We start from the raw sequence: 25,850 nt of genomic DNA, 5'->3' as shown, positions 1-25,850 counted from the left end.
TGTGTGTGTGATTTTTATAGGCCTATTTGATACTTCATGGCTGAATTCAGACATGAGAAGAGCAAATGTGTGTTAACAGCACAAGTCAAACATGTACCTGTACAATGTACAATCTACACTGGATTTGACAGATTTTGGTATAAGATCTCATGCCGTATCAAAAACACAATCTCTCTCTCTCTCTCTCTCTCTCTCTCTCTCTCTCTCTCTCTCTCTCTCTCTCTCTCTCTCTCTCTCTCTGTGTGTGTGTGTGTGTGTGTGTGTGTGTGTGTGTGTGTGTGTGTGTGTGTGTGTGTGTGTGTGTGTGCGTGTGTGTGTGTGTGTGTGTTTGTGTGAATCAGGAGTGAAAGTAATTTTCATGTCTTACCGGTTTCTTGCAACAGCCCCCCTTCCAATGCCTGGTGGTGTGAATTTAGTGTGTTCGTCAGCACAGCAGGTTGTGTAATGCATAGGGCCTACACGACACTGTAAAAGGAAAGGGAAAATATGATAAGCATGTGTAGTGTATTGTGCACAAAATTAAAGAACTTAGCATCTGTTTTTAAGGAAAATTACCTTTTTTCCCTCTTAACAGACCTATATTGCAGGGGTGTTTTATTTATCAGAAATCAGTTTGTCAGCTAGAAACATTGAAATAGCTTACACATTTGGTTTGTGTTTCTATCACATTTAGATCCTGAAATTCATCAATTTTACATTTTATGCAGATACTTTCCATATAAATATTTATCCATATCCATATTAATATTGAAGTTTTGAAAATATGCCAAAATATTTTCAGTTCTTGCAGTAGGGCACCTGAGCCCTGTCGCTTTTACTTTGACACATTGAGCAGATGTCAGGCTGACCGGAAGTATCATAGTCGCTTAAAAAAAGATTTCCCAGCTTCAAACCACCAGACGGAGGAGGGGTGTCCTTGTGCAAGCGGCATATCCATTTTTGTTGAATTGCTTCTCTTTCTCAATTCAATATTGTTAACATATGTAAAATCATCTTCGTCTTTTTTCTACGCTGAAGAACATCTGAACTTTGTTATGGAACTGGATAAAATGGACGAGAATGACTGGAAATATCATGGGGAAGGCAACAAGAGCCTAGTGGTTTCTCATGTTCAGGTGAGTTTCATTAGCGAAGTTATGTTCGCTAATGTGGTCATCCAGCTAGCACCGAAGTTAGCAAACTGAACTGAATTTATGAGATTTATAAGGTTTTTTTTTATTGGGTGTGGTTGAAAACTCATAATAATTTAGCCAAATGTGCTGTCTGTACATATTTGTTGTCGCTGTATTTCCTCTTTCACATTTTTTCTATGCCAACATTACAACATATCTGAAAAGTGGACAAAATTAATTGATCTAATAACTAGTTCTATTTGTTACACTTAGGTGAAATGCCAAATGGGTCAGACTTGAAGTTGTCCACTTGCTAAGATAAGTTAGCGAATACAGTTATCTTGTCGCTATCATCATTAGTTAGCTACCCGGCTAGCGGTCGGCATTGGTACCCATTTTATATTTCATAAACTGTTAATGAGATTCATGTAGTTTACCAGCTACTTCTATACATAAAACAGCAAGTTTTGGAAAAGCTGCTGGTTGTTACATAAAAGACGGGAGATGGGCAGCATAACGTCATAACGGAAAGTAAGTGTAGAGCTACTAAACCTAATACAACACCGAAACGGGAACATGTCAGGTAGCATAGGTCTCTAATTATGCTAAATATGTCGTTCCTTGACACGAGTTAATACTGTGAGACGAGTGAACATGAACGATCTGTCAACTACAGGCCCTGCAAATCTCTCACTGTTGTTCTATTATAAACTTCTTTTCCGGTGGAGCTAGCTAGCGAGCGAGTTGCTAGGTTAGTTTCACCCTGGGGGCACTGACAACACAGGTTGAGCAATGTTACATTTGCAAGCATTTTCACTGATCTGTGTCGACTCGAGTGTAAGATCTTCTTGAAGCTGGTGTAAACGTAATGTAAACTTAAAATGGTTGGTCATTTGCCATGGATCGACTTAATTACCACACTAATACTTAATAATTAAGGCTTAAGAGATCCTGACTAATCTGGGAACCCATTAGGCCTAAAAGTAAGTTAATTCAACCACCAGTTTATCTACTTTTATAGTAATCGCACTGGATCTTAGTTTGGTGTTGCGCACTACTAGTCTAGGTGTGACCGGCTGGGAAGGGACGTGGGAGTGACGTGGGTGCTTTTGGGAGACTCTCCCTTTCAGTCCCTCCCTGTATGGAAGAAGCACTCCCTGCTTTGCTATGCTATGTGGACATCTCTTTTTCCACACTTGTTTGGAGTTGCACACTGTAATACTCATCAAAACCGAATATTTTAGTTATTTAAAGCATGCCTGAAAGTTTGGAATGCTCTGTAGCTGATCTGACTGGGCGATATGCTCTTATCTCTACTTGGTCTGGGTTATATGTCAACAAAATTAGAGAGCATCTGTAATGAAACCTGTCTTCAGCAGGAAAAAACACATCTCACATTACCCCTTTCCTTGCTCCATGTTACTATGACCAAACACAAGCCATCGGTAGACAACTGATAACTGGTTTATAACCTTTTTTCAACACTAATATCAACTTCAGGGGATCAGTTGACCTGATCAGATGAGTGATTAACATGAATGTTATCGTGATCATGGTTTGTAATAGGATGATAATCCAGGGGCATGATTCCAAATGCATAGACCCATTTCTTACCCCCCTGTTGACTTCCCTGTTTGCGGGTTTATCCTTCTATCAAAACTAAACATACAGTGCTATTGGAAGTCGTTTTTGAAGGTACAGAAAACAGAAATATCTCAACGTATAGTATCACCAGGGCCCGTAACCAGTATAGTATTTGCTTCAACCATGTGACTCACAACAGAATCATTCTCACTCAGCTGACATTGTGCAACTTTCTTTTGTCAACAATGACATCACTTTTGGAAAATTACTCGAATAGGCCAAAGGTAGTTGAACTCAGAATACATTAAGGCACATTCTTTTATGTCAGAGCAGAAATATTCTAATATTTTAAACGTGTGTGCCTTAAAGTGCAGAGACGGTGAAATGCTTTGCTCTCTAGATGGAACTTCATGGCCTAATGTTGCAGTCCAGACTGCTGGGAGCTAGGCTGTTTCTGACCTCCCACTAGCTGAAATGCATTGGAACGGTTGTTGGTGCAGAGTGATTAGGCCCACATCGAAGTACGCCTACTTCATTGCATTGAAAATCATGACGTCAAGTTTACGCAACAATTGCAGCACATAGTGATGGGAATAGTTTATTTAACAAATCCCCAGAAATCCTTATGCGGTCTGGACAAATAGTTAAATTGGACATGTTAATGGTTGCTAAACAGCTCATGAACATTGCTAGTGTGCAATTGTGTTGACATTGCCTCTATCAGTGATGATGTGCGGTGAAATGAAAAGCGCCTGGTGTAGTTTACATGTCTTTGTTTACATAGATGACATATTTGACAGGTGTTTTTGGCCTCCCATGTTCGTAGTTTGTTCGACTTGCTGGCTGGAACGCATTGAGATGGGAAGTAGCTGACTCCCTGCACTGGCATATTGGGGATAGGGCTGCTTGATTATGAGAGAAATCAATATCACAACTATTTCAGTCAATATTGATATCACGATTTTTTAGACGTTGTTTCTTTTTAAGACAAATATTTATGCTAACCAATTCACTATCTTCCCTCCCTTCAGCATTGTGATTGGAGGGCCAATCACATAGAGAAACACAGTGGTATTCTGCATGAGTGTTGGGTAGCAAGTCTGCTCTGTGCTCGCAATGGCTCAAGTGGAGGGGAATGTATTGCGCTTAGCGTAACCTACCTTTTGGCAGTATAGACAAATGACAAAACTATTGTTTCAACTCGAGATTATAACATTTGATATTGTTTGACAGCGATATAGATATCATGATATGAATTAGATATATTCCACAGTCCTACATGAGAACATGTTTTCATCCTTCATTACATAGTGTAAAAAAATGCTGTAAAGTTACATTTGGGGGTTCTGCGTATGTGCCCAGACAGGTTTACCTGATACATTTCATCCATGTTGTCATGCCAACCCTTGTACAGCATGTGCTGCCCCGAGCGTTTAATAAAGATGTGTTTTTGTGTTCCAGTAACATGCAAATAAGGTTTAAGTACTTGATTTAAGACCTAAAGAGGTGGAATTGACAGCGTTTCATTATCTTGGATTTAACCACTAGAGAGGAGTACGATTGTGGGTCATTTACACATGTTTTTCACACTGAACCAACTCACAAGCTGACTTTGGGGAAGATTGGAAAGAATTCAGGATTTAACATTTTTATTAGGAGGTATTGGGTTCATTGGTAAGCCTGAGATAATGTGTGCATTAAGATGCACTGCAGAGTAAGTAAGTTTATTAAAAACGACTTTCTACTGGACTGGAGACAATGTTTTGACCCAGTAGTCCTAGGCATGCGGTCAGAGTCAGACAAACTGAAAATGTGGAGTGGAGAGTTGCGGTCGACAGCAGACCACAGACACTCTGTGTAATAAAGTATGTCAGTCACAGTATGTTCTAGCAAGCAGACAAGTGCATACGCTACTGCATCGTAAAGAAAGTATGCTATAGCCTATAGTTGAGTTGTGTTTGCGCCTAAAGGTCTGACTCCGCGTCTGCCCTGTCGCAAACACCTGTGTAAGGTGTCTGGCTGTGGGTATCGTTAAGATCTGCACCTGAAAGTGCAGAAGTGAGAATGAGCAGGTGATGGGGAAAATGAAGTCAAGTCGCCTTTATTGTCAATTTCTTTGCATGCGCTGGTCATACGAATAATTGAAGTTATGCTTCTTACTTTCCCATGCAGACATAGACTGAAGGTGTGGACATAGACAATTAGACAGACAGTGCACATACATTACACCTAGAGTGCCTATACAATACACATGCAAACATTATAAAGTGCAAAATGAAGAGCCAGGATGCTTAGGCTCTTCAGACTGCTATGCTGTCTCAGGCACCCACTCTAGGCATCTTGTTGCATCTGTTCCCTGCTTTGTGCATCTATCTAGTGGTCAAAGTGTACTTTGTCAAAATCTATGCAAAAAGTGTTGACACACACACACACACACACACACACACACACACACACACACACACACACACACACACACACACACACACACACACACACACACACACACACACACACACACACACACACACACACACACAAGAGCATGCGCACACACACTAAATACACACATTTCAATGTCCAGTAAAACACAGCATGGCTGCAGTGATCAGAAATGACACTTAAGGGCTTTAGTCTGCACACCTCCTTGTTGGAGAGCCACTGGTGTGTACTGTAGTGTACCGGTAGTCTTGCCACTATGGAGCCAGGGCTGCAAATCAAACTGCAGATCAGGGAATGTGAATGCATTAGCCCTTAGTTTCAATCCATTCATTAGCATTAGTGTTTCTCAATGGGGGGGGGGGGGGGGCATTAGTCTTATTTTATTTTTTAATACTATGGGGGGCGTTGGCAGGCTTATGATGAGGTCAAGGAGGCATTGGCAGGTTATGATGAGGTCAGGGGATGTTTGTTCCGTAAAGAGAAAATGACTACCGTTTCTCCACCATATCTAGGCCTATGAGTCATTTTGACTTAACAAAAATATGGCTGTGTGTGTGTGTGTGTGTGTGTGTGTGTGTGTGTGTGTGTGTGTGTGTGTGTGTGTGTGTGTGTGTGTGTGTGTGTGTGTGTGTGTGTGTGTGTGTGTGTGTGTGTGTGTGTGTGTGTGTGGAAATAGTCTTACAGGCCACTAAGTCTGTGTTGACTTGTCTGTGTGATGTGTTCCCACCTCTAACTGCAGTCTTCCTCTCAGTGACCTAGATAGTGGACATGGAAGCTCATGCTTGACAAGGTGGATCCCATGATGCTAACAACTTTGTGTGTGTGTGTGTTTTCTTAATCCAATCTCTCCAGCATTCAAGAGTACTGCGGCTGCTGAAATATCCATCGCAGGGTGCAGAACACACCCAGCAGGTAAACGACTCCGGGATCTTACTCTAAAGCTAAATGTCGCCGTCAGACCATGGCTCAGTCACCTTAGGGATTTATGCATGTCTGCTTTGTAAGTCGCTTTGGATAAAAGTGTCCGTTAAATGTAGTGAAATCTAACTCAAGACCGGGAAAAATATCAGGCCATGGGTCAGTCACCTCAGCAATGACAAATCATTCAGAAAAATTTCACACAAGTCACCACATTTATGAGCAAGTCATGTCGATATTGTGGAATTATAATGTAGCTTATGCCATGGTGTGTTTTCAGGAATGGCGCCCTTGAGAAATGCATTTCTGCATAGTGTGCGCAAACTTGCTATTACTACATACATACCGAACTTGTCATTACACATACCTTACATATCATTATACATACACATTCCATGCAGTACATACATACATGCATTTCATGGATAGTTATCGTATCTCTCAACATTCAAAGAAGCGTGTTTTCTTCAGAGACTATTACCGCTCACAGCATACTTATCCTGCTCACCCACACTAACCTTTTTATGCTTCTGTGTTCTGTATTCTCCCTATTCCACATGCTCCTCTGTGAATTGCTTTTGATAAAAGAATCTGTGTAATATAACATATATTAAAGTGCTAATTTTGACGGAGTTTATTTGTTGTTCTTTTGAATTGATTTTTTAGACAACAGAACAGGCCTTTCGCCATATACACAGCATTGTGGATTTTAGTAAAAACGTCATGAAGCCTTTGTTGGGGGAGGAGTATGTTCACAGCGGCGTGAGTAACTTTGGTTTCTTTTCTACAATGCTAAACATTAAACTGTTTTATACGATGCGTTTACTATAACTGAATGGATTGCTTTTGGTTTCTACAGGAAGTTGTTAATCTCCCGCTGGATTTTGTGAGGCACTTGTCCTTGAAAGTGGAGCAGGAGAGACCAGGTAAACCTGCAATTAGTACTTCATTTATGCCATGGAGCTTGTGTTGTGCCGCTGTTATCTGTCTATGAGTGAAATATGGTCTCAGATCATCATAAACGTATCGTCAGAATAATGGGACAATACGTTTCATTTTCTCTTCAGGTTCTTTGTTCTTTAGTAACCTCCAAGGAACGAAACATGAAGTCCAAAACTGTTTTCTGTTTCCTTCAGTTTACTTTATGTCCAATACCCAGTATAGATAGATGTGTGTATTCATTCTTTATTATTGCCTCCGCCAAGGATGTTAAGTTTTTGGTCCCGTTGGTTTGTCTGTCTGTCTGTCTGCTTGAATTCGTTGTTGCAAATGGAAAAGTTTTGTGAAATTTTGGTGGTGATCCGGATCACGATCTGGATCCAGGACTTTTTAAAAAGATTCTTCACCATTGCGGGATAGGGCGAATTCTGATATTCCAGTTTCTAACTCTACAAAAAGAAGGCTGAAAGACTTTTTTAATAATTGGTCAGATGTTGGTCAAATGTTCTATCAAACAGCTTCCTTGGCGGAGGTCTGCACTTTCCGAGTGCATTTTGAGTTCATTGGTAAATCCTCGCCCATAATTGCGAATTTAGAAATGACAAAGCATGACAAATTGGGGAGGAATTAAACTGTCATATTGCTTAGCAGAGGTCAAAGCTGTCCCAGTGCTTGTATGTTTGTGATGTTCCTGATATACCGGTACGCATCCCCTCTATCCTGACGCGTGCTCCCCTCGAGGCGGATGCGGAAAGTGCACATGCGCAAAGAGCCGTTTCTGTTGTATGCACCTATGCACCTGTTGATGAAGCAGAGGGCATTTTATGTCAGTAATTATTTTGTTTACCAATTGTATTCAATAAGCCTGCACGTGTCAAAAATGTAATGTTGCATTACGTTTTTATTTGTATGCATGTATTCATTTATGTACATTTTGACATTCTCTGTCTGTTTTCCATTACAGAATTGCGGTGTGACAAAGTCATGGATACCTTCAGTGGATATGCACTGTGTCTACCCAATCTCACCCATCTGAACTCTTGCCACTTTGACGACCACAGAATTCCCCTTTGTGTAGAAATAAAGGTGAGCAGAGTGACCATACAGCAGAGTAGTGAATCCGGTAGTGACCATACAGGGGTACGTTTCTCGAAAGCGTAGTTGTTTGCCAGTTAGCAACTTGGGTGTTGTCGATGGGAAATTGCATTCCAAACAACAAAGTAGCAAACATAGTTAGCAACTCTGGTTTCAAGAAATGCACCCCAGCAGAGTAGTGAAACCTGTAGTGAAGTTGTTGCAAGTCGTAGTGAACCTGTAGTGAGTCTTTGGTGGGGAGGAAATGGTGTTAGTTTGTACCTGTATGTCTCACTTGAAACTGTGCAATAGGAGTTAGTGCTTCTTGTCAAGATTGGGAGAGGGAACTAGCAGCAGCAGAAAAGGGATACGGATCAGTCTTGCAGTCACAACTGCAGTCACATGAGAGGTTGCGTATGAGGCCACATGTTTGTTTAACTTTGCCACCACATTGCAAATGCTCTCATAAAGGTCAACATGCATTCTCATGAGTCATGACTGAATTATGCACACAGAGATACACATATGCAGTTGTAAGTTGCTTCAGAAAAAAAATGTCTGCCATGTTTAATCTGAATCCAAGTGTCATTTCTACTCCTATTTTTCCTTTTTCACATATCTAATATCTGTTACAGGGTGTTGTTGACATTTATGGACACTGAAACTTTTACTTAAATTTCTTGAAACATTTCTGTTTATTTCTGCAGCCAAAATGTGGGTTTCTTCCTTTTTCGACACACGTCACCAAGGAATGCAAGCGCAGAGTGTGTCGGTTTTGCATGCACCAACATTACAAGGCAAGTGCTGAGTGAAAGTGACAAGGCTACTCTGTGGCCCTCTCTACCTGTTTGCCTATACACTTACATTGTGATCCAAACCTCTCATTCTGTAGCTGAAGTGCTTTTTTGTTCAGCAAAATAGTCATATGTCAAGAATGTGTTCCCACTACTCTAGCAATGAGTCATGTCTGTGTTGTACTAAAATACTACATTAGCAGTGTTGATAGAATAACCGCCATCAGCATGCAACAAGTCGAATCATGTGAGGGGTGTGTCATGTGATGCCATTGTGATGTCACCCCACAGCTGGCCAATGGGAAGTGGAAACGGCAGAGCCGATACTGCCCCTTGGACCTTTTCTCAGGGTGAGTACTTGGGACCCCAGTGTCTTATATGAATGTTATAAAGAAAGAACATATATCATCATGTCATTTATACAATATTTTATACAATATTTTTAGGATACGATAATATCTTGGGTTGTTATGAGGGTGGTGTTATTGGGATCATTGATTGTTGATGGTACTTTCTTTTGAGAACTATCTTTTAAAACATCAGTAGCATAAAACGTTAAAATGAAGCATCACATTGTCATGACAAGAAATCGATAAAAACGATAATTTCAATGCTGAACTTTTTGTTGCTGAAACTCTTCTAAAAGCCTGTTTAGCCGGTAAATGCTTAGAACTTTCCAAAATAAAAGGAAAACCCTGAATCATGAGTCACTCTCTGTTTCCATGGTTCTGTTAATCACATGACTGAATTCCTGCTCAAAACACAGCTGTAGAATGCGGAGGCTGTTTTTTGTCAAGGAACCAAGTTGGCTAAAAATGTACTTTATTCAGACAGAAGACAAGAAGAGTTTATCACGGAACATGACTTAATAATAAAAAAATAAAGTAGAGAATGAAGCATTGATTGAGCTAAATCCTTCCAATATGTCCCATCAGGTGTTTATCTTTTGAACTGAGGACATTAGAAAGATGCATACTGACCAATATGGTGGACTTTGATTAAGATTAGTGTGTTGAAACGTAGTCTTCTCTTTGACCAATAAAAAAAGACTGCAAGATGGATGAGTGTGCTTCATTCTCTCCTGACATGCAGTCATAGGCCTCATATTACAGATGCCACAATGCCCATCTGCATCTATTTTGCCTGTCAAGTCACATGGCAACAGGTTAACCCAGCTTGACCTTTTCTTGGCTTCTTCTAACTTCTCTATGATTTAGCACCAGCAAAAGTCATGAAAGTAAGCCGGAGCAAGGCGGTGTGCATCACCGGTAAAAGATTTTGGGGGCCGGTGCGGCGCACCAGCAAGAAAAAGGGTTAATGCTGATTAAACACAAACAGATAACACAAAATGTTAGGAGGAAAATATATCTACCCATATGTCATTTTTGACCAGCTCAGATGAAAAGGATGGCATGCCTAAAATAGCCATGGGACGATCTGCGGCACGTATCAGCTTCCTGTTGCACTGCTGTGCATCGGCCGACGCTTTCAAATACAGCCGTATTCAGGCTGCAAGAAAAATAATTAAAAAATAATGGTACTAAATTGTGCTAATGAGTCCTGTGGTAATCGGTTTTCAAAACGACAGCATACATCTCCCACATTTTGGTCTTTTTGTTGGTGCCTTTCTGGAGTGTGCGTTCTGTCTCTGAGACATGACATTCACATCGCAGTGACTTGTACCCATGAATAATGAGACCGTTAGACACCATCAGGATCTGCCAATGGATTCCTTTTTCAATGAATTGGCACTTGTGTCACGTTTGATCTGTCCTTTTCCTGCTGGTTGACCATGATTCTTTGTTACCAGCCTTTTTTGTTCGTTTATGAGTTGGCTCCAATTGGAGCTGTCAGTTATAGTCCATTATATGGGGGAACATTTGTGTAATGTATACATGGCTGTTCATGTATGTAATGCAATGTAAAATTCTGCTCAATATGTTTCATGCAGGAACAAACAGAGAATGTATATTGCCATCAAACACCTTCTTGAGGAACCACAAAACAACTTAAAAATATTTAAAGTGAGTATGTCTCCTTACTCTGATATATTGTATAAATGATGTATTGTATTTGTTTAAAAAGATTTCAATATTGATCTGATTGCCAAATAATTGCTTTTCTAAACCAGCTTTTTCCAGTAAACATACAAATCACTCATAAGGTCCAGCTGATTGTGTAGTTAGTGAAGTCACGTGTGATATGAACAGTCAGAGGGAATGTTTATTGGAGTGTTAATTTTCCACACCACTGTGATGATTGACGGCTGTTTGTATAAATAGTTTTGTGTTGGTGGCCGGTCGTTTAGGCCTTTTTCGTTTAGGCAAGAGTCATCTAGACGGGATTTGCCAACAGACAGAGGAGATGTATTATTAATCATCAAGAAGATCCTCAAGGTTCTCCCCCATATTACAAAATTTAAAAAGGCTCTGGGGTGCATTTCTGGAAAGCGTAGTTGCTAACTATGTTAGCTTGTTTGTTGGTTTGCGATACAATTTCCCATTGGCAACTACCAAAGTTGCTAACTGCTAACAACTACGCTTTCCAGAAATGCACTCCTCACTTGCTCATACTGTCCATCATTTTGTAGCCTTTTTAGAGTTGACCATTTGATTTTTGATCGAGAGATATGGAGTTTTTCCCTTGGGTCCTACCTTGCCCATGAAGTGGTCATCTGAAGCACTACTTGTTTGAGAAGACATGACTCCATCAAGCACTGTGCCCGGCTTAGGACACAAGTCTGCTATTGTCAGCACCAGCTGTAGGGACCATATGTGGGGAAGCTGTCTTTAGATGCTGTGCTCATTGGATTAACTTGAGAAGCTGGCTCCACAGCCAGTGTACATTCTATCCAACATTGCAAGAAAACAAGTATTACAAGTTTTCTGCAGCTTATTTGTTTCAAATTACTTTCATTTTATGACCATTACAGCTCGTTTATTCCTGCAGATTTTCATACCGATGGTTTTGCTTATTTTCCATCGTTTCATTTTATCCCTTTTTTTTTCAAATGATTTATTCATTCAAATATCATTCAATGAATAACGATATCTATGTATGGCTGCATTGCCTTGTCTTGTCTTGCCTTGCCTTGCCTGCCCTCCTGTCCTCAGGGCTGTTAAGATAATTATATAAACATTATTATTATGAAAATCTAACCCTCTTTAACCAAATCTAACTGTGATGTAACCTTTATTAACAAGGGCGGAGAGCTGATCTTCAGCTGTAAGGATTCGGGGGAGCAGCAGCCCGATCTGAGCTCGCTGGTGCAGCAGCTGCGGCCCTACTTCACCCCCCACCACGCCTCCTCCGGACTCTACCACCGCACACACCTGGCACCCAAGACCGTGCTGCACGAGTTTATCCAGGTTAGTCAAGTGAATGAATGAATGAATATACCTTTATTGCCCCAGGGGTAATTTGTTTTGCGTTTTGGGAACACTTGAACATACAGACAATTACGACAGTGGAGTTATAGATGTACTGTAGCACATTTAACACACCACTAGCTGTGTTGGTACTAAAACTGATAAAGACTAATAAAAAAGTAATATTGATGAAAGAACTTAATAAAGTAAATATGTAATAAATAAGTAAAAATGAGTCCAGTCAACTGCTTTTTTTTTAGCACATTTAGCACAGCAGTAGCTGACGCAACATTCTTTACAAGTAATAAAAAATTACATTATTATTAATATCAATAAAAGGGTTTACACTTAATTTGACTGTCCCTGGTACATTAGATACAGTAAAACAAACTATGTAACAACATGTACCATCATTTATGTGTCCTGTACCTTAAGGCTGGGTACACATAGCACATGAGCACATAATATTAACACATGGCATTGCACTAAAAAAAAAAACTAAATTAAAGTGTTACCATAAGAAGTACAGTATGAAGCGTAGGGGTGTAAATCAAACCCTCCATGACGATACGATATGCTATCGATTCTTAAAGCAGAGATTTGATTATTTTTGATAATTCAGAATATCCCACGATACGATACAGTTCGATTCGATTTTTTCCAATTACTTTTCCACTTCTATTATGTTATGGAGCTGTTGCATTGGACAGGGGCCAGCCATTCGATTCTTTTCGATACTTAAAAATTCCCCACGATACAATACGATACGATACGATACGATGTGATGAAATCGTCGGCCATAGGATCGATGCATCAATACATTTAGATTATTATTTACACCCCTAATGAAGTGTAGTATAGAAAATAAAGTATTTTTTTCCTCCTGTCCCTCAGGTGGTGGTGAGCGCCCTGTTGAGCAGCTGGGGTTGTGGCCGCTCCTCCGAGCCCAAGAAGACACATCCACTCCCCGCTGAGGCACGCAGCTACTGCGAGGCTGGTACCCTGCACCGGGACCTGCACAGACACGGTAGCACAGCTTTTGACTGATAGATGGTATTCACACTCAGTGCCTGATTTCAGGCTTAGCAGAGTTTGCAAGAATAAAGTATACAAAGTTAGATATGTCTCATTTCAAAACGAGGCTTGCTATACTGAGAGCAGTTAAAGTTCAGGCTTAGGATTTTTTTTTGTACAATCCGCCTTGCATTAACTTTCTATTGCATTTGTTTACATTCCTTTGAAGTGTTTTTTAGTGCCTATCATTACAAGTGTGCGGCCTATATGAAAAAAAAAGCCAGTTAACATTAAAGACCCTCATATGGTCTCATCAGCTAACATTGCACATGCAAAGTGTTGCTGTAAAACAAGATGACAATGGCAAAACAATATTACCAGAAAAGATTCTGTAGTTCAACAACTTAAAATAACTCAGCACTTAAAATAACTTGGCATGCACAAACTATCGTTAATTCCAAATTCTAGTGAAAAGACAACCAAGAGGACGAAAAATTTTAGAAGCGATTTTAGCTCTATGGATTAATTTACTCGTGAAGCGGAAATAATAAAATGTCATGGCTCATGTCCTCATCATTTGCCTTTGTCCTCATCGCGCAGGTAACAGCGGCTTGCCAAAAGACTCAGTCCTCGGCAGGATCCTGCAGGCCCAGATGCTGGATAACCTGGACATCGAAGGCGTCTACCCGCTCTACAAACGTGTGGAACAGCACCTGGAGGAGTTCCCCAAAGAAAGGTGGGACAGGTGTAGCCAGGCCATGCTCTCCTAGTGACGCAATACCTTCGCCGTTGCTTCTTAGTCAGGCCAAGAGCAATGTAGATATCGTTTCTGATCTCCCAAAAAAACGGGAACTTCACCCACTTTTTGTCGGAAACCAGTCAACCAGTAGCAACCCTATGGAGGCGGGTCAACCATGCCATTTGGTAAACGTTAATTGTTATGGCCTTGGTCAGACCAAGTCTCGAAGAGATTTGAAAGTCGATGATAATCAGGATAGGACAGGTGACCCTCAGGACCATGTCGGTTCCGGTGACTGCACCTAGTCTAGAACCCACCTACTCATGCCAAATATTTAGTGTTTGGAACTGAAAAGTTGGTCCTCGGTGGAAATCAAACCATGATGACAGCGTAGATGTCAGGGGGTTCATCTTGGTCACACACTTTAAATCAGTCAACAACGTGGAATGAATGCGGGTTTGTTCACTGGGAAGCACTACGGTTGGCTGGTGAGGAAACGGGCGCTGCCTGGCACAGTTCTGCCCAGACAGAGTAGTAGAGTTGCTTGCATAATCTCAAAGAAAATAAAGGTGTCTAGTGTTTAAAAAATAAATACATCAGGTACAGTGAGTCCAATATGTATTTGATCCCTTGCTGATTTTGCCCGTTTGTCCACTAATAAAGACATGATCAGTCTATACATTTATGATAATATGTATTCAAACATGGAGAGACAGAATATCAAAAAGAAATTCCAGAAAATAACTTAAAATAATATATTTTAATTTATTTGTATTTAATTTAGGCTAATAAGTATTTGACCCCTCTAGCTAAAGAAGATAAAGTGCTTTGTGGCAAAGCCCTAGTTTTCTAGCACTGAGGTTAGATGCTTCTTTTAGTTAATGACAATGTTTGTGCATATAGTAGAAACTATTTTTGCCCATTTTTCTTTGCACATTATCTCTAAAACATTAATGGTTTGTGGCTGTAGCTTGGCAAATGGGAGGTTCAGTTCTCTCCATAGAATTACTATAGGGTTAATATTTGGAGACTGTCTAGGCCACTTCACGACTTTAATATGCTTCTTATTGAGCCACTCCTTCGTTGCTTTGACTGTATGTTGTGTATTATTGTCATGTTGGGAGATCCAAAAATGGCCCACCCTTCAGTGTAGTGGTGGAGGGAAGGACGTTTGCACTCAGGATTGCACATTACATGTCTCCCTCCATCCATTCATTGACGATGTGAAGTTGTCCTGTGCCTTGGCCAGACAAACACCCTCAAACCATAATGATACCACTTTCGTGCATGATGGTGAGGAGGGTGTTCTTGGGATCATAGACAGCAGTATTCTTTCTCAAAACACATTGAATTGTGATAATGCCAAACAGCTTGATTTTGGTTTCATCTGACTACAGCACCTCCTTATCATATCCTAAACCAGTCTGATGTCCGTTGGCAAACCTCAAGTGGGACTGCGCAGGTTCCTTCTGAAGTAGAGGTACCATGTGTGCACTACAGGATTTTAAACCTCTGTAGCATTAAGTGCTACCAGTAGTTTTCTCAGTGATTTTGGTCCCAGTAGCTTTGATATCATTGTCTAGATCATCCCGTACAGCTCTAGGGTGATTTCTTTCTGTTCTCATGATTATCAAATCCCTACAAAATGTCAAATCTTGTATAGAACCCCAGACAGGCTGATGGAAAGTCATTTTGTATTCCTCACATTCTGGAAGAAATGCATCAACAGCTGGGTCATTAATACCCAGTCTCTTTCTTGTGGCTTTGCAGCCCATTTAATCTTTGTTCAGGTCTAAAATCGTGTCCCTGATATCATTTGACCACTCTTTGGTCTTTCCCATGCTGGTGAGGTTGGAGTGTGACTGATTCACTCATACTATGGACTGATTCTGCTGATTCAATGTGTCTTTTATGCATATTAGTATGTACAGGTGTCTTTAATTCAGATGACAAGTTGATCGGAAGTGCCCATCTGGTCTGTGGGCCCGGAACTGTAATCAGTTGGCAGGGGATCAAATACTTATTTTGCTCGATGAAATGGAAATAAATTAATATATATTCTCTTCAGTTAATTTCTGGATTTTCTTTTTGATATTCTGTCTCTCCATATTAGAATACATATTATCATAACATTTATTCACTGATCATGTCTTTGTTAGTAGGCAAACCAACAAAATCAGCAAGGGATCAAATACATATTGGACTCACTGTACGTCACACATGCATAATGTTTACTGTTCCAGTCGGAAAGGTTTCCCTTATCGGTCATTATCAGTCTGTTGGAGCTGAAATGTTTCAGCCAGCTGCCTTAAATCAGGCGTGGGACAATAGGCTACATTAGTCATAATTCCATAGTCATACTCATAGTTTGCTTCTGAAAGAATGAAAGCTTTGTTATAACCCCCGAGTGGTTACATTGACTTGTGTAAGGTGTGGCGGCCCCTCATTACTCACAGTGATCCATATCTCACCACTGGCTGTATTTACTGTAAACGGAGTAGCAGACGGAGTTGAGGTCGGGCTGGCTGCATTGCAGAGATGAGGCAGAGGGGGCGGGGGCGACAGAGAGGCCTGCTGTAGACCATGTTAACGCGTGCATGGATACTTTTGTAAAGTCATCCATTTGGTCTTTTAATTTACACATAAACAGAGTTCTAGCTCCCTAAAAAGGGATATCTTTTTTTAAAGATATTTTTATGGGCTTTTTGCCTTTATTGCAGATAGGACAGTGGAGAGTGACAGGAAGTGAATGTGGAGAGAGATGGGGTAGGGTTGGGAAATGACCCCGTCTGGACTCGAACCGGGGTCCCCATGGGCATGCAAGCCCAAATGTGGGGGGCTTAGCGCGCTGCGCCACCGCACCCCCCCTAAAAGGGATATTTTTAAGACTGTTTTTGGTCTTTGTTTCTAAAAAACACCTGTCACAATGGTGTTTTTCTTATTCCACACGCTGTGTTTATATGTACACAGATTTTTTAAAATCCACAGACATGCAACCAAGCCCTTAAACGTCAGCTGCCCCACAGTATCGGGTGCTCAGGTCTGATGGCTTTCTAATGCAAAAATCTATTGTTTTCACACTTCCCACTTTGACTAGGAAGAGGATGGTAATGGGAGAACCTGCCCTCTGATTCAGTGTGTCCAAGCCCTGTTTGTTCTGTGTGTGTGTGTGTGTGTAGAAATACTGGGTTAGCTGGTATTCACTGGCCGATATCCATTCACACATAACGTGAGACAGATGTTAAAGGAGAAGAACTATGTGCCACTTCCTCCTTTTCATTCCCAGTTTGAAGTGGAGAGAGCATTAGAGCAAAACCAAAACTTTTTTTTTTCATTGTGATTGGCTGGGACAGTTTTTTTTTAGTCGTGCATGGGTAGGTTCTCACTGTTTCAGTCACGACAAAAGGGGGAAATGCCTGTGTGTAAAATGGCTTCTTTTCAAGTATTCTATTATGTGTGCTGACCCATAAACCAGTGGTGGCATGTCAGATGTGGAATTTTGTTTGTTGGTGTTTTCTGTCTTATTGGGGCAGGACCTGCGTCTCCAGGAATGCATCTTTAAAAAATGCATTTGGGTGAGGACTGTACTGCATGGTATTAACAGTATTACCCCACAGGGGGGCAGTATTGCAGGGCTGTTGGTTTATATAGCAGGGTTGGGGAACCGTTTTCATTCAAGGGCAACTTCAAATTTGATCAAGTCCTCAAAGGGCCGAACTATGAAGAACACAAACCAGGATTTCCCACTGCACTTCAGGCCTATATTGAAGGTGGCCACCTTTACAACAGACCCCACCTACACTTGGTCCCCTGAAAACATAACTTTTAATTGTATTGAAAATGTAATTTCTAAGATTTATTAACAAAACATTTCCTGTTTCATGTGACAACATAGCTTTAAAGTTATATCAGTGTCGGATAAGACGGCCTCAAGGACTGTAAATGGCCCTGGAGACATTGGTTCAACATCCCTGATCTACAGACACTTGCTGCTGATGTAAGACTTGGCTGTGGTTTTGTTGGAGAGAATGCAGATCCATTCTGACAATATTTTTAAGTACCTGCCAGTGTTGTGCTGTCTCTTTTAAGCTTGCCAGAGAGGACTTAGGGAGGAATCCTCTTTTGCGCACATCAGAAGAAACTTAAGCCCTACTGTACGTCATGCTAACAAGGCTGTTGGTGACTTGTCAAATCTAATTCCATGTAGCAATGTGTAGGATTTGTTTTTGTACCATCATCAGCCCTGTTGCTGTTTATGAGGAAAGTATGGTCTCCATCGTTTAACACCCAACACTTGGTTTGTACAGCCAGTTTGTAAAATAAAGTACTTTATTAACCTCAGAAGGGGGAAAAAACTTGTTCTACTGGTCTACTCCTGAACATGAAAAGCTTTTTCATGCTCAGGAGTTGACTATAGGTTGTAGGACGTATACTCTCTTACATCAACAAATACATTCTTTTGTTCATGTACAGGAGTAGACTGCAGATTGATGGGCCGTACAATGAGAGCTTTCTGGAGAAAGTTAAAAGCTGTCCTGCTGAAGACGACGGCTCTGTGGACTACGCCATAGGAAAGGTGAGCATAGCCTGCTGCTGTCAAGATTTCACATTAGAAAACAAATTGCCTGCACGCCGGCCATTGCAATTGCAATTTTGCCTTCTAGGTGATAAAAAAACCAAAATGTTTTGAGCAGTAAAATTGCAAGTGCATTAGACCATGTGTACGATATTTGTTTACTACTTTGAACCTTTGGTTACATCCAGCGCACCTGTTGGAGCTGAGGTGTGCCAAAGCGTCCTATACGGTGAAGCTTTTACAGTAACCGGACTGACTGGTGGACTGCAGCTGTGTCTGAATTGTTCACCCATTCACTATGTGTACTGTACTACACAGCACAAGTTAAATAGTTTCCTACATGATGCACTATGTAGGCATTGGCAACAAGTCAGCATTTTAGATTCAACCAATATGACATTTGTTGTGACTTAAATGTTAATTTTAAAGGAAATATCTAACAGACGACTACATGGCAAGTGAAGATTAAATGTATATGATGTTGGTGGCTGGTGGTAATCAGGGTGGCCGCGGGTCCTTAAAAAGTCTTAAATTTAATTTCCTCCAAATAAGAAAATGTTGTCTTAAATTTTCAACCAAAATGTCTTAAATTTGTGGCGCTTAATTTAGGGAGGAATAATTCTGTCAGCCATGTGGAAATCGGGAGTTGTAGCCATGTAGTGTAATTTAGAACACATTATTGAATTTTATTTAGTGTAAAGTTTCATTGTGTATAGTTTTGTGTTTTCAAACGGCTACATTAATGTAAATAACCAATTGGTTTTTGTGCTTCATTTGAACCTGTGTATGATCTTGCGAGTTGGTCCTAATTTCATTTGGAAAATGGTATTGAAAAGTCTTAAATTGTCTTAATTTTGACTTGGTCAAACCTGTAGACACCCTGGTAATGTTAATGCTGTCCTGTTTCAGGTGCATCACTACAGAGTGGCCATGACCGCCAAAGACTGCTCCGTGATGATCACACTGGCACCCTCTGAAGAGGATGAAGTGTAAGCACACCGTTTTGTTTCGACAACGTCATTTATTTGGATTCCCCTCTCTTCTCTATCTTAGTGCAAAGCTGATTCATTTTGGCATGTTGAATCCCAGGATTCCAGGGTTGCCCTGCTCTTAAGTCAGTGGGATTATGTGTTTAGGTTAGGCATTTTTCATCAAAGGACCCTTTGTTCATTCTCTGCAGTCTTTTTTTTCACATTGACTTTTCGAACTGAAATTTAAATGAACTTTCATAATTTGACTTTGAATTTCAAGAACAGTATTTATAATTTCACATCCAGTATATACCATCCAGGTGCGGCTTGGAGATCCAGTGTCTAGCAGTGAAGGATTCTTGTAGTTTTTGCCATTATGCGCCCAGTAAATAACTCTAGTCAAAGATATTATACATTCTGTAATGTAATGTGGTTTCTTAGTAATAGCACACTATAGCTTCAAACAGTTGTGGTAAGCATAAGTGGGCGTGCCAAAAGATTCCACAACAGGATGCCACAACAAGGGTTTCTATTTTAATACTTTAAAAGGCCATGGGCCACTCTCCCTCCCTCAACACTCTCTATCTATTCTTTTTGTCTGTATGCAGACAGTGGACAATACTTGTGGTTTTGGCCATTCTGCAGTCAGTGGAAGCTTTGTGTGCGTGTGTTTTTTGCTACTCCTCTTACGTGAATCCCAACATTGACTGACTTCAAGAGTTTGCGCAAGACATTTGTATTTATTAGACTTTTTATATCTCCAAATGTAAATGCAGCAGTGCGATCTAGTAGCTTTGAAGCAGTCTAGCCCTTTCAGGCAGAGCCTCTGCTTTAATCCTATTGTCACCAAAATGGTAACGCCCATGTCCTAATCTTACGTAAGACTTTCGGTGGTGTCCTAGCAATGTTGATATTATGTAGCTAAGCCTTTTCAGAAAGTACTGAATAGGATTGCCAGCGATCCCATTTGCATGAAAGGGCTAGTAGTGCTTGCACTCGTGGTTTCAGTAAAAAGACATTTGTGTTTGTGCTCTCGTCTTCTCCTCCCCAGTCTTGAATCCAGCCTTGAGATCCAGCCTACGAAGCGTCGGCTGGCGTGCTCCGTGTCCATCCTGGATCTGGACCCCAAGCCCTATGACTCGCTGCCCCACCAGCACAAGCTGGACTCCAAGATAGTCAACTACTACCTGCGGAGCACCACGCAGAACCAGCACCAGCACCAGCACCAGCACGCCCCCCAGGAGCTGGGCACCTCCCCTGGCACGCTCACGCTGCTGTCCGAACGCGACGACAACTGCACGCTGCTCTTTCATCCTGTCTGACACATACAGACACAACACAGACAGACCGATACTCCTCTCCTCTCTCCACTACCCTACTCTTACCACCTCCCCACAGCCCAGCCTTCCCTGCCATCCTCTCTTCTGCACTCAACCCCTGACACCCCCCTCCATTACCCAACCCCCCGCTCAATCGTGCCGCTTTTGAATTTAGCAATGACAAATGCAGATGGTTTGAGCATAGGCAACTTACAATGTCTTCTTTTCCCCCTCCCTCCCTCCCTCCCCCTCTCCCAAATTAAGGCTGCTTCCCGTTTTCTTGTTTCTAAACCTGTATGGCAAACATGCATACAGTACATATGTGTGGGAACTGAATGTAGGGAATGAAGCTGCGGCGTCTGCTAGCGTGCTCGTTTTGAGGTGAGCTGGTGTTGTTGTTTCAGGGTGTGTCGTTCGCTTGTGTGTGTTGAAGTTGAAGTTGCACACTTGAGTCCACTCGTGCTGTGTGTGGTGCTCCTACAGTATGGTTTGTGTGGGAGGCTGGCCTCCTGATGCACATAGACAGACAGGTGTGAGGTTACTGGGTACTGTCCTTTAAAAAAAAAATGTTTTTAAATCATTGCGCTCTGTGGACATAGATGTGCCAAAAGATTGGGGACAGCAGCATTTCTGGCTGAGTAACCCAATGAATGAATGAATGAAAGAATGAAAGAGTGGATGGATAGATTGCTTGCTCCAAGGCTGTTGTATTGGTTCCAGTGATGGGGCAACCTGAATTCATTAGTCTTCTATGTCAATGCCACATTTTCCAGATGGCCTGGTTCGACTTGTTTTATTCAACCAGGCAATTACCTGCTTGAATTACATTACATTACACTTAACGGATGCTTTTATCTAAACTAAGCGACTTAGTTATTTTCAAAGTACAGGGTAGTGATTACAGTCCCTGAGGCAGTGTGGGGTTAGGTGCCTTGCTCAAGGGTACCTCAGCCATGGGGTGAGGTAGGGAGTGGAAGGGTGAGATTGGAGCCCGCAACCCTCTGATTGATTTAAAGTCCAATCTCCTTAACCCTTAGGCCATGTATGCCCCCTGCTGACTTAAACGTGTTCCACCAGGTCATTTGGAGAATGTGGCACTGGATTGTACCTTGACAAATCCAGGTTGCCCATCACTGTTTGTTTTAGCAGGTTATAACTTGATGAATAAAAAACCTATTCTATTATATTTTTGGGGTGTGAGGTGGCGGTGTGGTGTTTGGGGTGTGTAAGCGGCGCATCTCTTGTGGTGAAGCAGGTCAGTGATCTTCTAATGTTCAGGCAAACATCATCTATTAGAGTAAGATAGCCCAAACTCCGCACACCCAATGCAAAGGAGTGTGCTCAAATTTGGTCTCCTAAGGGGGCGTTGTCCCATCCTTCTTCTTGTCTTTCTGTGGCATTTGGTAACGGCTTGCATGAGATGTGCGCTACCGGCATCTACAGTGCCAAGGGAACTCCATTCATTCTCAACCGTAAGACTCAAAAGGTCTCCTAACCGAAGGTCTCCTAAAGGGGCGTCCACCTGACATCACATGGATCCAGGAAATGCATGGACTTGAACTATTTTACTCTAATAGAAGATGTTTGGTTCAGGGAGGCAGTACAGAGGAAGGCAACAGCACGGCTGATCATTTGCCAAGTTCCTGTTTTCTTTTTGAGTAAAGGCTTTCAAGTTTTTTTTCCCCCCCCTTTGCCAGAGTTGTTAATCCCAGCTTCAGATGACTACATAGGTGACCTGAGTAGCGATCCAACGGGGAGGTTTTCCGAGAACAGGTGACTTACTTGGGTAGCCGTCCTACAGGGAGGTTTTCCGAGAACATGTTTCAGTGGCAAACTGTGCCAAGTTAACCTACAGGCTAATATTGTGTGTAGGCGTCATTTATTGGGGACCCCAGGCTCTTCTATTAATAAGATAATTTACCCACAACCTCAAGGTTTACTGCTCAGATTCTTGGAATACCCCCATGGTCTTGTTGCTTCTTACAATCAGCTGGTTGAATACATCGTGGCTGATCCCCCCCCCCCCCCCTGAACCTGGTATTGATGCCTGTGTTTTTGTGGTGAGGAGAAAGCCAATATGTTTCTGTTACAACAGCCACTGTTTTGTTTAGGTGCTGATGTGTGTATGCGTGTGTGCGTGTGTCTAGAGCCAGTAGACTGCAATGTGCTATTAGAGTTATGCTTTTTAAAAAGAAGTCGAGTTCTGTTACATACATGCATTTAAACATAGATGCGTTAAAGAAACTTATCAAGCTGCACCAGGACTCTTCCTTGGAAAAACAAACAAACAAAAAAACAGTTGTCAGTGTTTTACACGAGTCAATATTGCCAATAAAACATTTAAAGTGATACTGTGCCATTTCGGGAAATAAGCTCATTTTACACCTCCCCTTGACTTAAATAATTGAGCTTTACCTTTTTCCTGTTCTTTCAGCCGTTTTCCGAGTCTGCCAACGCACAGTCTACTTCCAATCGAGCAATTATTATTGAAAACTGCAGGACCAGATAGCGACTTGCTGGTTCCTTAAAAGTCAATGACAATTGCTAGCTTGGAACTAGAAGTAACATCACCAGACAAGAATTGTTAGAAGAACAGGAGAAAGGTAAAACGGGTGTCACTGGAAATGCACTCAGAGAGTGCAGACCTCTGCCAAGAAAGTTGTTTGATAGAACATTACAGTTGACAGTTAACCCACATTATTTTCAAGTCTTACAATGTGAAAATTAAAATAATCTTAAAAAAAAATAAATCCTGATTCGTATCGCCACCAAAATTCAGTTGTTCACTTGTTCCTTTTCTCATTTCGAACAACTCAACAAAGTTTTATCAAAATCTGTTCATAACTTTTTTTTTGTTATCCTGCTGACAAACAAACAAACAAACAAACATGACCAAAAACATAACGGTGGAGGTAAAAATGATCTTATTTCCAGAAATGCTTGCGGTTTTGCTTCAAGGGCAGTTGCAGGTATGTGTGTGAACCTAGCCTGTGGAGTGCTGTTGTAGTGAGGGACTACAATCTCCATAATCAAGGAAAGATCAGTACAACTCGCTGCCCTCTGCCATGAACTGGACTCTGGTTTTACACAACACACACAGTTCAGCTGCATTGAAGGCAGAAAGCGACGATGCATACATATTTCTGAAACCTTAAAACACGATAATGGACAGTTCTTATCATTATTTACATGCATGTGCAGTATAAAACACTATTTTGGACGTGGGTTTTTTTAAAGGGTGATCCAGTACACTGTTGCTTATGTGTTTGATGGAGGATGAAAGAAATTCTGTTCATATTATCTAAGGCCAGCTTGTGTGTTAAAAAACCCATAGATGTTCATGATGAATGCAGGCGTGTTTCTGTAAAGATCAGAGCTGCGTGGAGGCCAACATATAACCTACAGGCAAACTGCCTTATTCTCAGTTACACCCAGGAGCGCGTTTCCCCTTCCACCAGGGGCAAGTTCAACCACTGCACCGGCCTGGTATGTTTCGCTACAGTTTCCTGATTATTGTCAAGTTCATGGAATTGTAGCACAACATTCTGGAATCGTATTGCTACCTTTTTCATGTGTGATGAACTTGGCCCATAGTTGCTGCTCCCCTGTTAGTAACTTCATTGGTTGGCTTTGAGTAATTGCGTTGTGATAAATAACGTAGGTAGCGACTATGGTTTTGGGGAACACGCTGCAGTGTTTACGCCAGTGTCTGTGTGTCAAATCCAAGGCTGTTTACATAGTCAATGCATCCTGACGGATACATGTGCTGCAAGGCTACTCATAGCCTACCTACTCGATGCATTGCATCCCCTGAATTTTTGATACTTCACCCTCGTTACGTGTATCCTCATTGGAGAGGAAATACTTGCATCGCACATTACATGCATTTCTTTTTTTCTTTTTTTAACATTAGTCGCGTTGACTATGTAAGCAGCCCAAGAGCTTGCTCCTTTGTCCCTGAGGACGGTATCTGCCCTTTAGTACGTTACCATACCACTAGTGGTGGTCTACTGTACTCTATTTGAGCTTCTAGCATTTTTTTTTACTGACACCACAATAAAATAATTTTAATTCCACACCTCACTAGTCCCCAGGCTAACCCACACCACATCATATCATACCACACTGCATCAGGGGTGCGCTTCTCAAAAGCATAATTGCCAATCAGCAACTTGGGTAGTTGCCAATGGGAAATTGCATTGCAAACAACAGAGTAGCTAACATAGTTGGTTTTCGTTATGGGTTTGGTTTGGGAAATGCACCCCAGATCAGAGATGTCCTTTAGCACAAGAGAGGAAGCTGGCAAGCACCAAAGAGTTCAGGAGAGTAAAGGGTTAAACCAAGGCCTTGTCCGAAACGTTCACTAGGTCACTACATAGGATATGCCAGTTGAATTGTTTTGTTTCCTGCTGGGCCACCAGTGAATATTTCGGACTCATTCAAGTCTCTTTCTGCTGTATGTGTAAATGAAGGTTTTCCAACACTGAAATAGAGAGATTAAAACGCATTTCCCTCCAGATAGTGCAGAATTTTATTGATATTACAACTGTGAAATTATTTCACTATAAAAAATAATTGACTGATAAGCCTCCTTAAAACATTAAAGTACACCCACTGTGATGCATACAGTAGAAGAAACTAAAAAGGATCTAGATTTAACTATTTCGAGAAGAATAGTGATTTTTTTTTTTCTGTCTGGAATTTTGTATTTAAATTATTTATTTTTCTAGGTCTTTACTAATGAATATATTTACATACAGTCTGTGCGTATATGTAATTAAAGAGAATGTACAGAAGGCATTAAAACATTTTTTTTTGCTAATGGTTGACTGTACAGAGTTGTTCATATTGAATAAAAAGATGAATGGTCTTAGTTGGTCGTTGTGGGTGTCTTCATTATATCCACTGCTTACAAAACATTAAAGATACATCGTGTAATATTGTGGCCAGAGTGGGTATTGCTGCTCTATGCTGCTCATTGAAACTGCTGCCTATTGCCA

General features: G+C 41.2%; 1 protein-coding gene across 1 annotated transcript; it reads left to right on the top strand.

Moving 5' to 3' along the window:
* The first annotated feature begins 891 nt into the window (after positions 1–891).
* On the top strand, positions 892–25,723 carry ippk (inositol 1,3,4,5,6-pentakisphosphate 2-kinase). The gene is made up of 14 exons (XM_063215081.1): positions 892–1,115; positions 5,991–6,050; positions 6,723–6,818; positions 6,916–6,982; positions 7,960–8,081; positions 8,777–8,866; positions 9,155–9,213; positions 10,815–10,887; positions 12,067–12,231; positions 13,126–13,258; positions 13,846–13,981; positions 18,458–18,560; positions 19,470–19,549; positions 20,583–25,723. The coding sequence occupies exons 1-14, from the start codon at positions 1,035–1,037 to the stop codon at positions 20,851–20,853; spliced, it is 1,536 nt and encodes a 511-aa protein (XP_063071151.1). The 5' UTR covers positions 892–1,034; the 3' UTR covers positions 20,854–25,723.
* The last annotated feature ends 127 nt before the right edge of the window (positions 25,724–25,850 follow it).

This window comes from Engraulis encrasicolus, chromosome 14 (assembly GCF_034702125.1).
Source record: "Engraulis encrasicolus isolate BLACKSEA-1 chromosome 14, IST_EnEncr_1.0, whole genome shotgun sequence".
In the NCBI taxonomy this organism is placed as follows: Eukaryota; Metazoa; Chordata; class Actinopteri; order Clupeiformes; family Engraulidae; genus Engraulis; species Engraulis encrasicolus.
The sequence above is the reverse complement of the archived record's forward strand: the minus strand, read 5'-3'. Positions and strand labels throughout refer to the sequence as shown.

What these genes read in the sequence shown, in the direction of transcription:
- ippk (XM_063215081.1), top strand. Translation starts at nt 1,035, where the DNA reads ATGGAACTGGATAAAATGGACGAGAATGACTGGAAATATCATGGGGAA. An exon ending in GCATGCACCAACATTACAAG is followed by an intron (nt 8,867 to 9,154) that starts GCAAGTGCTGAG and finishes GTCACCCCACAG; the next exon opens with CTGGCCAATGGGAAGTGGAA. An exon ending in TGGACTACGCCATAGGAAAG is followed by an intron (nt 18,561 to 19,469) that starts GTGAGCATAGCC and finishes GTCCTGTTTCAG; the next exon opens with GTGCATCACTACAGAGTGGC.